The following is a 13793-nucleotide window of genomic DNA, read 5'->3' on the forward strand; positions in this document are numbered from 1 at the left end:
ACTCTCTCAGCAGGGTGTTCGCCTAAAGGCAAACGGGCCTTTCTTACACCCTCCCACATAAGTGCAGGCTTTCAGTGCCAGCGTGGAGGTTTAACGGATCATGAATGAACTCGGTATGCGGTTTGTGTGCACAAGACATTTCATCGTGAGTAGGGAGACATTTTTAAAGGAGTGTGTGTTTTGAATTGAGGCTGATAGCGTGAGGTGAAGTGGCCTAGTGTGAGCAACATTTGTTTATTTACCGAAAGGAGAATTCAGTGATTGTAATCAATAATATATCAAACAAAGTTTTTTGTCGTTCAAAGTTTTAATATCATTTCATAAAAATAGAAAACACTGTGGTGCTGGGATACAGTGGTGCAGGGTGCGATTGTTGGGGTGGATCCCTTTTCAGTTTACAAAAACGTTTGTTAACAGCATACTAGTAATCAGATTATAATTCTTTTTGAAAGAAATTTCAGAATGTACAAATCACTGGATAATCTCGGCTTTCCCAAAGCAGATCACATGTGCTGTTGTAATCAAACTCAGGATTTCCCCACGTCTTTACAGCAGACCTGATTTCAGGACGCCCAAAGTTGCCAAAACAACACTGACATTTTATCAGCATTTGGGGGCTACTCGCACGTTAGCTTTCCTTGCAGTTTTTTTTTTTTTTTGACCACCTGATCAATGTATTTTTTCCTTGCAACTCCTGTTTAGGTCTTTAGCTGCCAAATGCTCCATTATGTTAACTCTCCAGTTGCTAACTTGTGGTCTGGCGCTGAAGGTGGTAGTGAACACGGCGTATCAGAGCTGTTTGAGAGACCACGGTTGGCTTTTGTGCTCACTACGACCTGCAAACACCAACAGCCCTCTGAAGGCGGAGGAGGAGGCCCTCACACAGGTTGTCACCAACTCCTCCTCCTGAGTCCTCCTGCTGGGAGGAGTTGTAATCACCTACAGGATGGAGAGGAAGACCTGACATCCTGAGTTATCGGATCATTACATGTGAGGGTAAAGACTTTAGGATTCATGGTAAGGTTGGTTGGTGGTGTTTACGGCTAAGTATGTGTGTGGATAATTGTACAACAGGTTTCGTCCTCTTCAACCCGCATGGATGCGTCATGTTTTTGCCTTTTCACTGAGATCCAACTGAACGACAGCAAAAAAGAGGATTGTTCTGCACTTCAAATGGCTCCCGTATGTTTAAAGCAAGACTGTTCGGTGAAAAAGGTGAAACATATAATAGGATATCTTTTTTTGTGCATTTATTTAAAAAAGAATTGTCCAACAGCTTGGCTTACAAAATGTACATTCACACCAACATATATATAGGGTCCATAGTTTTTCAAACTTTTGTAACTTGGTATAATTTGGGAGCGTATACACAAATAAATAATAATAGTCATGAACAACATCAGACAGAGAGGAGGTGAGACACGAGCAGATTTTGTGGAATAAGGAATGAAGTCATAACAAACTGCTTTTTGGCCAAACGCATTGAAATTCACATAACTTTATTCAAAATGATTGTGGACAACCCGTGATTCATCTTCACTTTTACTATATATAATTTCAACGTGGAGTTTGAACAAGTTGATTTAAGTCACTTTTTGATGAAATATAGGAGTTATAGAATTATTTTAAAGAATATGTTTTGGCATATCTGCTTGATTCAGCAGTGAGGGAGACAGACAGGAGGAGGATAAAATAAAGTAATCTGCTACTGGTCATTCCTGTTCCATAGGTGTGTTGGCTGCGGCAGGTTTTTTTCCTGTATTACTGTGAATTTCATGTTAAACCTATTTAAACTGTTACAAATTGCAGTATTGGGCATGTTATACAAAAGGGTTGTTCTTAAAAAATGAAAGGAAAAAAAGGTGAGTTATGGTTTATGACACATTGTTTACCTCTCTGTTCTATTACAAGCACGATTGAGCTGGATCAAATGTATTGGGTCCCAATAGACTAAGCAGTGTAATCATTCATCGTCATATGTAGGAATACAAATAAATAGTAAAGAAAGAAACAGTATAGAAAACATCGTCCGCGTGGTAATGCAGCAAGTGACCACTGGGTGGCGGCGTTGAGAAGCTCTGAATACGATCTTGAATCAGCGGATACATCCACATCACACTCACATCACACTCACATCACACTCACACAAACACGCGCACAAACACACCGTTAACACACCGCACCAGACGTAAACCCATGGAATTACATTTCCTGAAAACGTTTCGTGAGAGTTGGGGGACTGTTTGCTTTATTGTTCCTTGTTTCCTTCATTATACACCAACAACACAACAACAACAACTCTAAAGAGAATCTACAACACGTGCCTCTATAATACAGATATTCTGTTTCAGATTATGTCCCAACAATCTCCGGGACCACAATCAGCCGCACAGTCTTCGATTGCCTTTTTTTAGCTCATCGGTGTATTTTCCTTTATTTAAAATGTATTTAATTGGTCGTTGAAGCCGGTCTCGGATTAACCAATAGAAACGCGCCGTCGGGACTCCGGCGCCTCCTCCTTCACCCAAAAGAAACACAGCTGCAACTTCAACAGTCAATATGTGTTTCCCGCGGATGACAGAGGATCGGTGATAGGAAGTGTCGGGGGAGTTCGAGTGCAACCCCCCCTCCATCCAAGCCCCCCCAAACACCTCCACTCACCTCTGAGGGGGGTTACGGCAGAGGATCCCCCACCGGAGCGCCGCGGCACGTGGGCTTTCTTCACCTGCTGTTTTCTGCGATGCCGCCTCTCACTCTGTGAGGTCTCCCTCGGTTGCTCCAAGCACCGACAACCCCCCCAGACACCCCAGCCCCTTTATCCCCAGACCCCCCGACCCCCCCCAGACACCCCAGCCCCTTTATCCCCAGACCCCCCAGACCCCCCAGCCCGTATAACTTGAGCCTGCGGAGCGACAGGATGGGACCGCCGACCGGCGCGACTCAGCGGAGACAAGCGCTGCTGTGGTTCATTGTAGGTGAGTCCTCCACGCGGTGGCTGCTCTCGGTGTGTGTGTGTGTGTATATATGTATATATGTGTATATATATATATATATATATATATATATATATATATATATATATATATATATATATATATATATATATATATATATATATACATATATTATATAGGTTGATAGCTGTCTAGGAATCCAGTAGTAACGAATAAAAACACATGCAGTTGTGTTGCTAATAGCAGGCAGCAACTTCTTGTCAGGGAAATCGAGTCGGTGCTCATGGTGGTAATGCAAATACAAAGGGATCAAACAAGTAATTAAAGGTTAAAACAGTAACAACTATGGATATATGGATATTTTCTGATAAAAGTTGAAGATAAGAAAATGTGTTAAGCAGAGCCAGTACACTTAAACATGAACTATATTGTGTCTCTCACTCTCATCACACCAGTATTCCAATCTGCAGGTTTGTTGTGCTGGTTTGTGTGTGTGTGTATTTGTTTAAGTGGAGCAGTGCAGCTGGGCAGTGGAAGTGTCTCGTGTCATACTCCTCGGCACGGGTCCAAGGCTTTTGTATCGAGATTTGTACAGCTGTGTCTCAAAAAGAGTCAATTGCAGGTGACGAATATATAAAAGTAAAAAACCTTTGTGCTTTGAGCTTACTTCCACAACTCGACTGTGTTTATTTTTGCCAAACCATCATTTGGTTTTGTTTTGCATATTTAATAAACCTGGAAACAAGCACCTTTTCTTCCCTTATGATTTATGGAGCCGAACCGAAAACGCACTGCAAAAATGACAATGACAGAACTGAGCGCCGCTTTGGAAAAAACGCGTCATGTCACCCGCATGAAAGTTCCACACCGCTTTAGTGTAGAGAAGAAGTGACAGGAAGAAAACGTTCCTCCATCCCCGCGTTATGGCTCTGGCCCACAGTCGCTGCGTTCACAGCGTTTAGGTAAATCAGTTTCATAGGTGGCCGGAGGCTCACTGTTAAGAAAGGGAATCCATTGAAAGCATTAGTCATCAGTGAGACAAAGGCCACTCAGTGGGAGGGGTCGTGAAAAAACTTGTGTGTCATCCGATCGAGAAAACAACAGGAAATAATTCTACGGAGCGAAGCGGAACGTAGCTTTGTGTCGGCGGTGAGAGCTGGTGATCTGTTACCCAGAAGCAGCTCCCTCCCATCGGTGACCGCTGCCCGTATACTTCCTGTCTTCCCCCGGCTGTCTAATGTCTCTCAAACACATACAATCTCCAAACATAATCTTTACCCTTTTTTTTTTTTTTTTGCAAAGCACCGTGAAACCATTTCTTACTTCCAAACGACGCATTTGCTTGACGACGTCCCGCCGATGTTCCCAGAGTTTATATCAGTAGCAAAACTATTTGACATTTTGTATTTGACGAAAATAACCACGACCCCCGCGCGGCCTTCAGACGTGGCCGTGTGTTTACAGTGCTGCCGTGCTATTCACAACCTCCTCTCAAAGCTCCAGTTCTCACGTGTTTGCTGAAGATGTCGGAAAAGGCCGAGGCCATGAAGGGAAACTGATGTTTCCCGAGGTAATAAATCACGTGAGAGGTGCATCACTCTCTAATATACGTCGGATTAGCTGCTGGCCGGCACCAGGCTCTTGCAGAGGATGAAACCAGCTTTATCTCCTCAGGACCTGAATCCACCTGAATGTCGAGCTCGCTGCGATATCAGACGGATCAGCATCAGCGCTACACGCGGGTCAGACCCGAAACTCACAGGTCCCAATCCAGAGCGTGGGATAGATATTCAGCTCGAAGCTGCTCTCGCTCCACGACAAAGGACGGCGAGGTAGCTGCTGGTGAACTTTAACTGGGAAAACTCACCATTCAGTGGAAAACGATGCACTGGGCTGCATCTCTCTCTCTCTGGCTCGCCCAATGTCTTTGGAGAAACGGTAGACGCCAGCAGAGAACCAATTCCAGTTTACTTTGAAGAATTTGTTTATTGGATCATCATCAAAGTTTAAAAAAATAATTAACAAATGAGTCATGTATTTTTATTCGCATTTCGTTCTAATTGGGTAAAGCAACGAGGTTGCCTTTCAGATAACATAACGATCCCAGTCGCTTCCACATGCAGCAACTCTTTGCAGATCGGTAGACGGCCAAGTCCCACATATCTGCAAGGACATCGTCCCAGAAAGCGTTGGAGACGTGCGGCCCGGTAGCCTGTAAGGTCACCACAACCACAAATGACGTAATGAGCCGGACATGAACTTTCTGAAATTCTGTAGATAATTCAATTTCCTCAATCATCTATCGCCACTTATGCAAACGGTGTAATGACACCATTTTGGGTATGAAGCACTGAGAGGAAGCGGATCCCGTCTCCTCGGTCTTGATTTCCCGTCTTCTACGGTGTCTCTCTTTCCGTCTCTGCCGCGCGCTTGTAATTTTAGGCCGATGACATTCGGTTGACTTGTGTCCACTTACAAACCTCTAACACCAGCGCTAACCACCACATGCCCCCCCCCACTCCCCTCCTCCCCCCCCCCCCCCATCGCTCAACTGTAACGTGAAACTCATCCCCTCACCCGCAACCCGCCAGAGTCAGCGGCGTGGAGCCCGACAGAAGCGGCCCTGGCTGGGGGGGTCGTGGTGACGGTACAGCTGTTAAGAGGCTCCTCGATGTGCACACGCACGGCGTGACGCGTCCTGCGGAGCTGCCTGTGCTCTTTGCCCTTTGTCTCCTGTTACAAAGGCTCCATGTAGGTGTTCTATATTTACGCGCAGAGAAAGTTATGACTCATCACAGCGGCACCAGGTTGCCTCATTACAATTCCTCCGCATTCCCACCTGAAACGCCATTGTTTTGCTCTGGAAAAAAAAAAAAACTCTTTTTAAAAAAAAAAAGGCATTTCACCCCTAAATAATCATGCTCATTCGGGCATTTAATGTTCAATGATAATGTTTTGTGCCATCTATTACAGCGTGAATGACCGGGGTTTTCTCCCATGGATGTTTATGGTCTGTGGTCACAGATTTCCCCTCACGTGATCATCTTTCATCTGATGGGTCCAGTTTGTAATATTTCACTCACACGAGCGAGTCGCTGGACGGTAGTAAAAGGACAACAGGGGAACGGTGGAAACATCTGGCACCTCTGACAGTTTGACTGCAGTGACTGAACGTCCCGTCGCCAATCGGCTGAGGGCTAAAACGTGGAGCCTGCAGTGGGTCGAGGGACCGTGGCTGTTTCTTCCCTACAAATGTAATGAATCTTGGTAAGCTTTTAATCAATTCCATAATAATAATAGAGAAAAGCTCAAGTTGGTTTGATTTTGATTGGCGTCATTCAGAATCAACTAAGCTTTCTCAAATCGTAATGATTAAAGGTTCGGTCTTTCAGTGCCGCTAACGGTTACATCCTCACGATGGTGACCAGAGATGAGGAGGCGGTGTTTTTTTTGGATCGGTCGGTTTGTTTGTTTGTTTTGCATGGCGAGACGGGGCATTTGTGCTGCATTCCTTTGGTGTCGGAATAATAGGAAAAATGAGTTTCTATGGGAACGTCGTTCAAGTTGGAACAACTTGCAAATCGGCCCACAAAGTCGAGTGCTTCTCAATTCTTTCTACGCCAGACGGTGTGAACCCGAATGAGTGTGTTCGTCGACGCGTGAAGCTGTGGGCGGGAGTAGAACAACAAGCCGTGAAGTTTGGGAGATTTCAAAATAACTCAAATGTATTAATAAAATTATAAATAAGCTTTTTCATAAATGAATTCACTCTGACTGCTAAAGCCTAGTTTATACCGAAACCTTTTGGGCCGCTTGTGGGCAGTCAGCTGTTGGCATAAAAATGTCAGCTTGTCACCTTATAAGGCCGATAAAATAAGATCCACGTCGTCATTGTATTTCCAATGTTCAGCATTTAAAGGTCAAGGACAGACTTCTCTGTGATGTAACGCCACAGATAAGCGTTTGTTACATCAGCGTGGGCTGTTTTTCAAGAGGCAGTTGGTTGGCTGACGCACCAGCGGGTGTGTTTTGTATTTGTTTTATTTAACAGTGGGAGCACACGAGAGCAGGAGCAGGGGCCCGAGGGACGGAGGGACGGAGCGAGTCAACTGACCCTCCAATGCGAAAGAGACACAAACGCATTCGGCGACGTTCGTTTCTGTCGGGTTTTTGTCTCCGGTAACCCGATAAGCTCCCATCTAAGGAACGCAGGGATTGTTCTAAAAAGCCCAGGCGCTCTTGGGAGAAGTAGATTGCGAAGGACTCAAGGGGACAGATCTCCATTAATCATGGAGGGGGGGCAATAGCAAGAAGACACGGAGAGACGAACGAGCTGGGCGGGGCTGGATAGTGAAAGTTTTACTAGTGCTGATATATGTGTGTCTGTTTTGTAGTGTCGTGCGTTTCCATGAGTGTGTTGGTGCGCTTCCTGCGTGACCGATCCGCCCACCGGACTTTGGCTAATTAGATAGACGATGAACAATGGCTGCCGGGAGGAGAGGGAAGCCGCCGAGCAGGAGGGGCCCCTTTTCCATGGAGCCGCTTTTTAACTCGCCTTGTAAACGTTTCCTCTCTTCCTCTCTCCCACGAATCAGAATCACAATAATGGATTGATCCCTGTGGGGGACTGAGAACAGTTTCCCTTAGAAATATAAGAACAAGCAAAATGAAGAAATAAAGACCACTTAAAATATAACCCGGATATTTATGTAGAATAAATTATAAACGAGGTGCATAATTCTACAGTGTATCACAGAGGTAGAGTTAAAAGTATATGAAACTATTGGGCAAGTTAAGAAAATGAGCAGCAGTAACCGCAAAAATAAAATAAATTGTAACGATTAAGACAAAATGTAAACTAGACTTTGGTGTTTCATTTTCATCTTTTTTCTGAAGATTTCATAAAAATGTACCAAAACACCAACTCAACTAGGAGGGTCGTGGGTAGTTTTAAACAAAAGTATGAAAATATATGAAATCATACCCTTTGAACTGAAAAGGCAATCTGGTTTAAATTAACATCCACTTTTCTTTGTATTTAGCCAAAGCGGCTCCATACAGGGAACCGTAAAGTGCATCTTTGGATGGATGTGAAATGCTATTGACTCTTTCAGCCCACAAATAAGTCACAAACAGTGGTTGGTTGGGGACACACTCAAACAAATTGCTCCCTAATTTGAACCGTTCTTTGACTGAAAACAGGATAATCAGTCAACTAAAACGGTATAAAACATAAACAGAACCCTGTAATGTTCTTTGCCTGCGATCTGCAGTTGACAGAGATGGAAAAATAACAACACTGTTTCATGCTTAAAGCCACAGTAACTAACACGAGAACTAATCTGGTAAAAATTCTTTTGGCATTCTCTCGAAGGAAAACCACCAAACAGACCAGAGGAGAATTGTTGACTCATGAACTCTCAACTGTCAGACCGACGTTGATCAACTAATGCATCCATATTCTGTTCTTGCCTCTATTTTTTGTCGGAAACATATCATTTTATCCCGTTAATTCTCATTCTACAGCTAAACAGTAGCTACAACATTTGAAGCAAGAACTGGCAAATGGAGCAACATGATCCACTGATATGTGACAGTTGGAGCGGATTTCACAAGTAGGGTTTATGTCACCCTAAGTTATTTTTACCCAAGTTACCAACTGTAGCTTTAATTGAGATGTGCCAATGGTGCGGTCAGCTGCAGGGAAAGCAATTTACTGCACTCCAATGAATACGTTCTCACCAGTGGAGGAACTCTATAACTTTGCTCTTCGGGGAGCGTTAGTCAGCCGGGATGGGCGATCCACATGTCTGTTGGCATCGCCTTCACAGACTCTGAACAACCCTTCATAATCAGTGTTCCATCACTGGTGATGTCATCGTTAAAGGTGGGGGGGGGCGCAACTGTGAGTCAGCGGAGAGCAGGGTCGTCCTCCAATCAGAGGATTGGCAGGTCCGTCCCTGGCTCCTCTAACTGTTAACCCCGACATTGGTGCGGACCCCCCCCCCAACATAATGGCGCGTGTTGGTTACTGATGGGCATGTGGCTCTGTGTTTGGTAGCTCCGGTCATCAGGGTATTGCGCTTTGAGCGATCGTACCTGTATCTGTGATGAAGCACAATCTGTGATTGATTATGATCTATGCAGATATCCTAAAATGAACCTATCCATGTACGTGTGCGTCACAATCCACTCAGGTCTATTTAATTGATTTTTTAAAATTATTATATCAGTTGTTTATTTGCACATGCATCAGACCGTGGTTAACATTAGTATAATATAAAAGCCTATTAGAAAAAAAGGTTTGTTGTCCCTTTCTTAAAAATGCAGTCTTAAAAAAAAGTATAATACATAAGTATATGAAACAATTTCATAATCTCATTGAAATCAAACAGTTGTACTGACTCATTTGGTACCCATTAGAGAGTGATTCTCCAAATCTTAAGAGTATACAAACTTCAAATATGAAAATAATTCCTCGTCCCGAGAGATCAGATAACACTGAGAGCCGCAGAGCAGATGTACCAGCTGCTGTCACACATTACATTTAACCTTACGTAACAGAGGCAGAGTGAGCCTGTCGCTGCGGTTCCCTCAACCAGAGCTGCAGTCTTTCTTATGAAGAATACATTTTTCCCCTTGGCTTTAGATGGGCACGTCAAAGCAGCCCCACCACGGACCACCAGAGGAGCCTGCGCGTGATTTACCCTAACCTGACCGTTGAAATGATTACACGTTGGTATTTATAGCAATGCCCCGAGGGAGGGGTTGTCTGAGGCACAAATACATTACCACCACTGTCGGCTTCTCTCCACCAATGAGCTGCTTTGCTCGAGCAGTTTGTGGCTTCGGGCCCACGGGACAGCACGGGGATCACTGACTTCCTGCCACTGGAGCCTCAGCAGTTGGACTCCTACGATCTGCTGGGAACAGAAGAGGGGCTCAAGTCAGTCAGAGATCCCTCAGCGGCCTTTTAAGGCCAATCCGATCGCCGGACAAGAACTTGGAGAACTTCAGCGCTTCAGACGGGACAGAGAGTCTCAATCTCAACATCTATTGTATTGATCCCTCGTGCAGTTTCTCTTTGCAAACCGCCATGACTAATCCCAAGAATAGGGTTGCCACCCATCCCTTGAAATATGGAATCTCCCCATATTTGAGAATAAAATAGCCCATCCCGTTTTTAATCTATATGGGACGGGGTTTGTTTTCTGAGTGGTCTTTAATGCGGCGTGAAGATTCGTCCTATTCTGCACCTTGTTGGGTAATATTGGCTGCCATAGTTGGTTTTATTGGCCGTGAACCTGAAACAAACCAATCAGAGTCGGGAGGAGGACGGGTCTCTAGGCGGAGTGTCGATTTGAAAGAATGGCGGAGGCAGCCCCTGATTCCTGAATACTTATCTTTAATTTGACGCTTCTTAGTACATAGTATACGGGATGCTGAATATGTATAGGATTAAGCAGGCCTGAGGTAGCCTTCAAGCATAATTGCATTTGCAAGGGGTTGCTGAAAAGAGCACGCTCAGTCAATCTTCCACCAGGGTTTAAATAATAAATCTGATCTTATATGATAACTGGTGGCATTCAGGCAGGTACAGATTGTTTAAGGCCGGGGATTTAAACTAGTGACCTTCAATTCCTTTTTCATTTATCTGAGAAGACAAACATTTCAGAAATGAAAAAATGGATTTCCCATATAGAGGTCTGATGTATTTTGCAGCTTACGTGACACGCTGAAGAATTGATCAACATTCCTCTCCCTGCTGCTTTTGATGCGTAACGTAACAATTTACTGACGGGGAATTATTATGGAATTGATCGAGGCTGCGGAAATTGGATCGAATGACAGACTTTTTTTTTACATTGACATTTCAATTAGACCGTGTAATTGCTGTTAATTTCATGGATTTGAAGGCAATTTTGTGTCAAGAAGGAAGATTAACTCTCAATAATCTGCTGTTCAGGTCACATGGTTGTAAAACAAATGTTTAGTGTCAATTTCAAACCAAGACAGATCTGAGCAGTAGTTTCAATAAAGCACTGCGTCCATCTTGAAAGGAGTTTAATGTTCCGTTCTTGCCGGCAGCCCAGCGCTTCACGCGTCGCGCCTGAACTCCGGTCACAGCGCCTTTTAAATGCTATACATGCTGCACAATATTAACCTCATTAAAATTAAGAGCTGAACAAAGGCGCTCATCCTCTCATTCCACCTTTGTCCGGCCATTTCGTCGTTTAAAAATAGGAACCAAAACTAAATTAGCATCACTTTGTGTCATCAAATGTTTGTTTTTCTTCCCCTGCAAGTGTCTCCCTCCCTCCCAGTTTGCCTCTCTCTCTAAATTTCTAATTAGCAATAAAAATGTGAGCGGCCCCCCGAGCTCTCCTTGTGCGGTTTGTCTCTGCTTCCCTTCCCCTTCCTTCCACAGTCCGTTTCCTTGCCGGTCACTACTGGTGTGTGCGTATGCGTTGGTGTCCTCATGGATTTGTGTGCGCGTTTGTGTGTACATTTGCTTTGCGTACTCGTGTTTTGAACCTGCAAAGCAGTAACCCAGATCTCACTCTCACGCCTCAGCGGCTCCGAGGCACGGCGCGTTAGTGAGGCATGCGTGCATGTGCGTGAACGACCTGTCCATAGCCACAAGCAATTATCCGTGGATGATCAACTATCGTATAAAGGCATACTTGGCACCCGCTCTCACACAATGGGAGCCGCCTCATGTATTCAAAATGCAAAGGGCATGTGGTACACACACTCTCACTCACACACATGTGCAGCACTACGGTGGTGCCCTCGAGCCAAACACAAAGTGCTTCTGGTTGAGTGTCAACAACGGAAAACGGGGGGTTGCGTATCTACACATAACACCTCTATTGAAGCAGCGCCTCAGCTGGAATTACATTTATATGACTAGAACATATAATAGGGGGAACTTCCGTTACGGTTTTCCCTCTGGCTCCACCATATGCCAAGTGATAAATGGCTTCCACTCAAGTGCTTTGTTGTACAGCTTCACTTCATCCATAATTAAACATGTGGGATCCCAGTCGGCCCAAAGTCTACAGTCCAGCTCCCCCCATTAACCAGTAAACCTCCGGACCCACATGGATCATGTGTGAGTTGTATTAATGTTTAAGTGTCAACTTAGACATGCCGAACGCATTCAGCGGCGCCGGCATCCGGAAACACCCATCAGATGTTACAGATCACATGACCAATAATGTATTCGTAAGTGCATAATTGATTGGCCACACATGAATGAACGTCTCATCAGCAAAGAGCAACTATAAACTGCACCGCTGTGCACATCCCAAGGGCTTTTTACGAATATTGGAAACATCTGTGCGCCCTTTACAGCCACAGATTTGTGCTCGTGTTGCAGGTGATGTCTTTTGCCAGGAATGTCTTCCGTTGATGGCGGGTGAGTGTGCTGACAGTAAGATCGACGAGGCGGTGCACCTCCATGGGCTCCACTTAGTGTTGTCGTGGAGGAAGGAGTCGTCGGTAGGATTCTTGATGGGCAGCTTGAGGATGCAGGAAGAGGCGAAATTTGGTGAGCTTCCAACTTGCTTGTAATGAAAAGTTGCCAAACCTGTGAGGCTGCTTGAGCGCCAACTTGAGCCTGAGGCTGGATTCAAGAAATGTTTAAATCATTTCAAAGTTAGTGGTCGGCTTGACTCGACCCTTCTTTGATACAAGGTCTTTTCCTTTTCCACTGTGGACAGCATAGGCGTAATGCTCAAAATATTCATCTATCGGCCGAGTCAAATGTGATATTTAACTCACACTTCCTCTGACAGTCTTATACAGATTCCTCCGGCGCAACGTGCCACCTGCTCAAATCAGAGATGTAGTGGTCTCGAGCAGCCTGTCGGAAGCAGCATGTCGGAATCAAGACTTTGGCCTCGACCTATTCGTCCTGGGATTGTACTTCATTGTTAAAAAATAAATTCTACTTAATGGTGCGCCTTTGATAGGAGGCTAATTCGATGCTAATTCATAAAATGCTCATCCCAATGTTGGGATGTTTAGTTGAGAACATTCCCCTGTTATTGCAGCTGACTCCGTTACAGGTTCTCTCATTTCTGGCATTCACAAAATGTTTGCTATTAATGCTTCGACAATAATAGGCATGGAAAAAGATAAACGATCTGCCACACGGAGTAATGATGATCCACCTCGGAGGGACTTAATTGGACCGTCTATATTTGTCTTTTGATTGGTTGACTTATTCTTTCCCAGTCGGTGCCCCATCAACAACGAACCTCTGAAAAACGTATTCATCTTTACACGAGCAGGTCAGCGAGCCAGCCACAGGCGGAAATCCAAGCGGCTGATGAAGGTTTAAAACCCCACCTTTGCAGGTGGGCGGTGGAGCGCTGAGGCCAGGGAGGGCAAAAGAAGGTGGTCGGTCTGCAGAGTGCTGTTGTCGAGGGACTGAGACACACTAAGAATAGGAAAGCAATATGTGGCCCTCGTTTTAGAGTTTCCAATTTAGTCAGTTAGAGTTATTGCGGGTCGGTTATACATGACGGCACCGTACCTGAGATATTATGCATTATGCAGATGAGTCCTGGGCGTACAGCAGCAACATGTTCATTCCTAGTGTACCTCTTTGTGGAATTCTTTCTCCTTCCATGCTCTGCACTCATCGCGATGTTCAATGAAATGACTAGTTGTGGTGCTTCGGGACCGTATCTCATACTCTCTATCACAATATGATGGTATCTCCCCTACCGTCCCTCATCCTGCAGGCCTGCCAGTGTTATTGCGGAGCCGAAATTAGACATTGTTGATATCATCCGCACACACAAGCCTTTGTCTCTCACCCGAACTCGC

At 44.8% G+C, this 13793-nt stretch overlaps 1 protein-coding gene across 3 annotated transcripts in view; it reads left to right on the top strand.

Annotated features, from left to right (window-relative positions):
- The first annotated feature begins 2543 nt into the window (after positions 1-2543).
- ramp1 (receptor activity modifying protein 1) overlaps positions 2544-13793 on the top strand; it is a 38003-nt gene continuing 26753 nt past the window's right edge. The window contains exon 1 of one of the 3 annotated variants that reach the window (XM_040201943.2): positions 2544-2975. In XM_040201943.2, the coding sequence (XP_040057877.2) occupies positions 2918-2975 (58 nt within the window). In that variant the 5' untranslated portion in view covers positions 2544-2917. Of the gene's footprint in view, positions 2976-6121; positions 6222-12353; positions 12508-13793 lie in introns of those variants that run through there. The other 2 variants (XM_078091403.1, XM_040201942.2) reach the window with 2 other exon arrangements.

This window comes from Gasterosteus aculeatus, chromosome 16 (genome assembly GCF_964276395.1).
Source record: "Gasterosteus aculeatus chromosome 16, fGasAcu3.hap1.1, whole genome shotgun sequence".
NCBI classification, from domain to species: Eukaryota; Metazoa; Chordata; class Actinopteri; order Perciformes; family Gasterosteidae; genus Gasterosteus; species Gasterosteus aculeatus.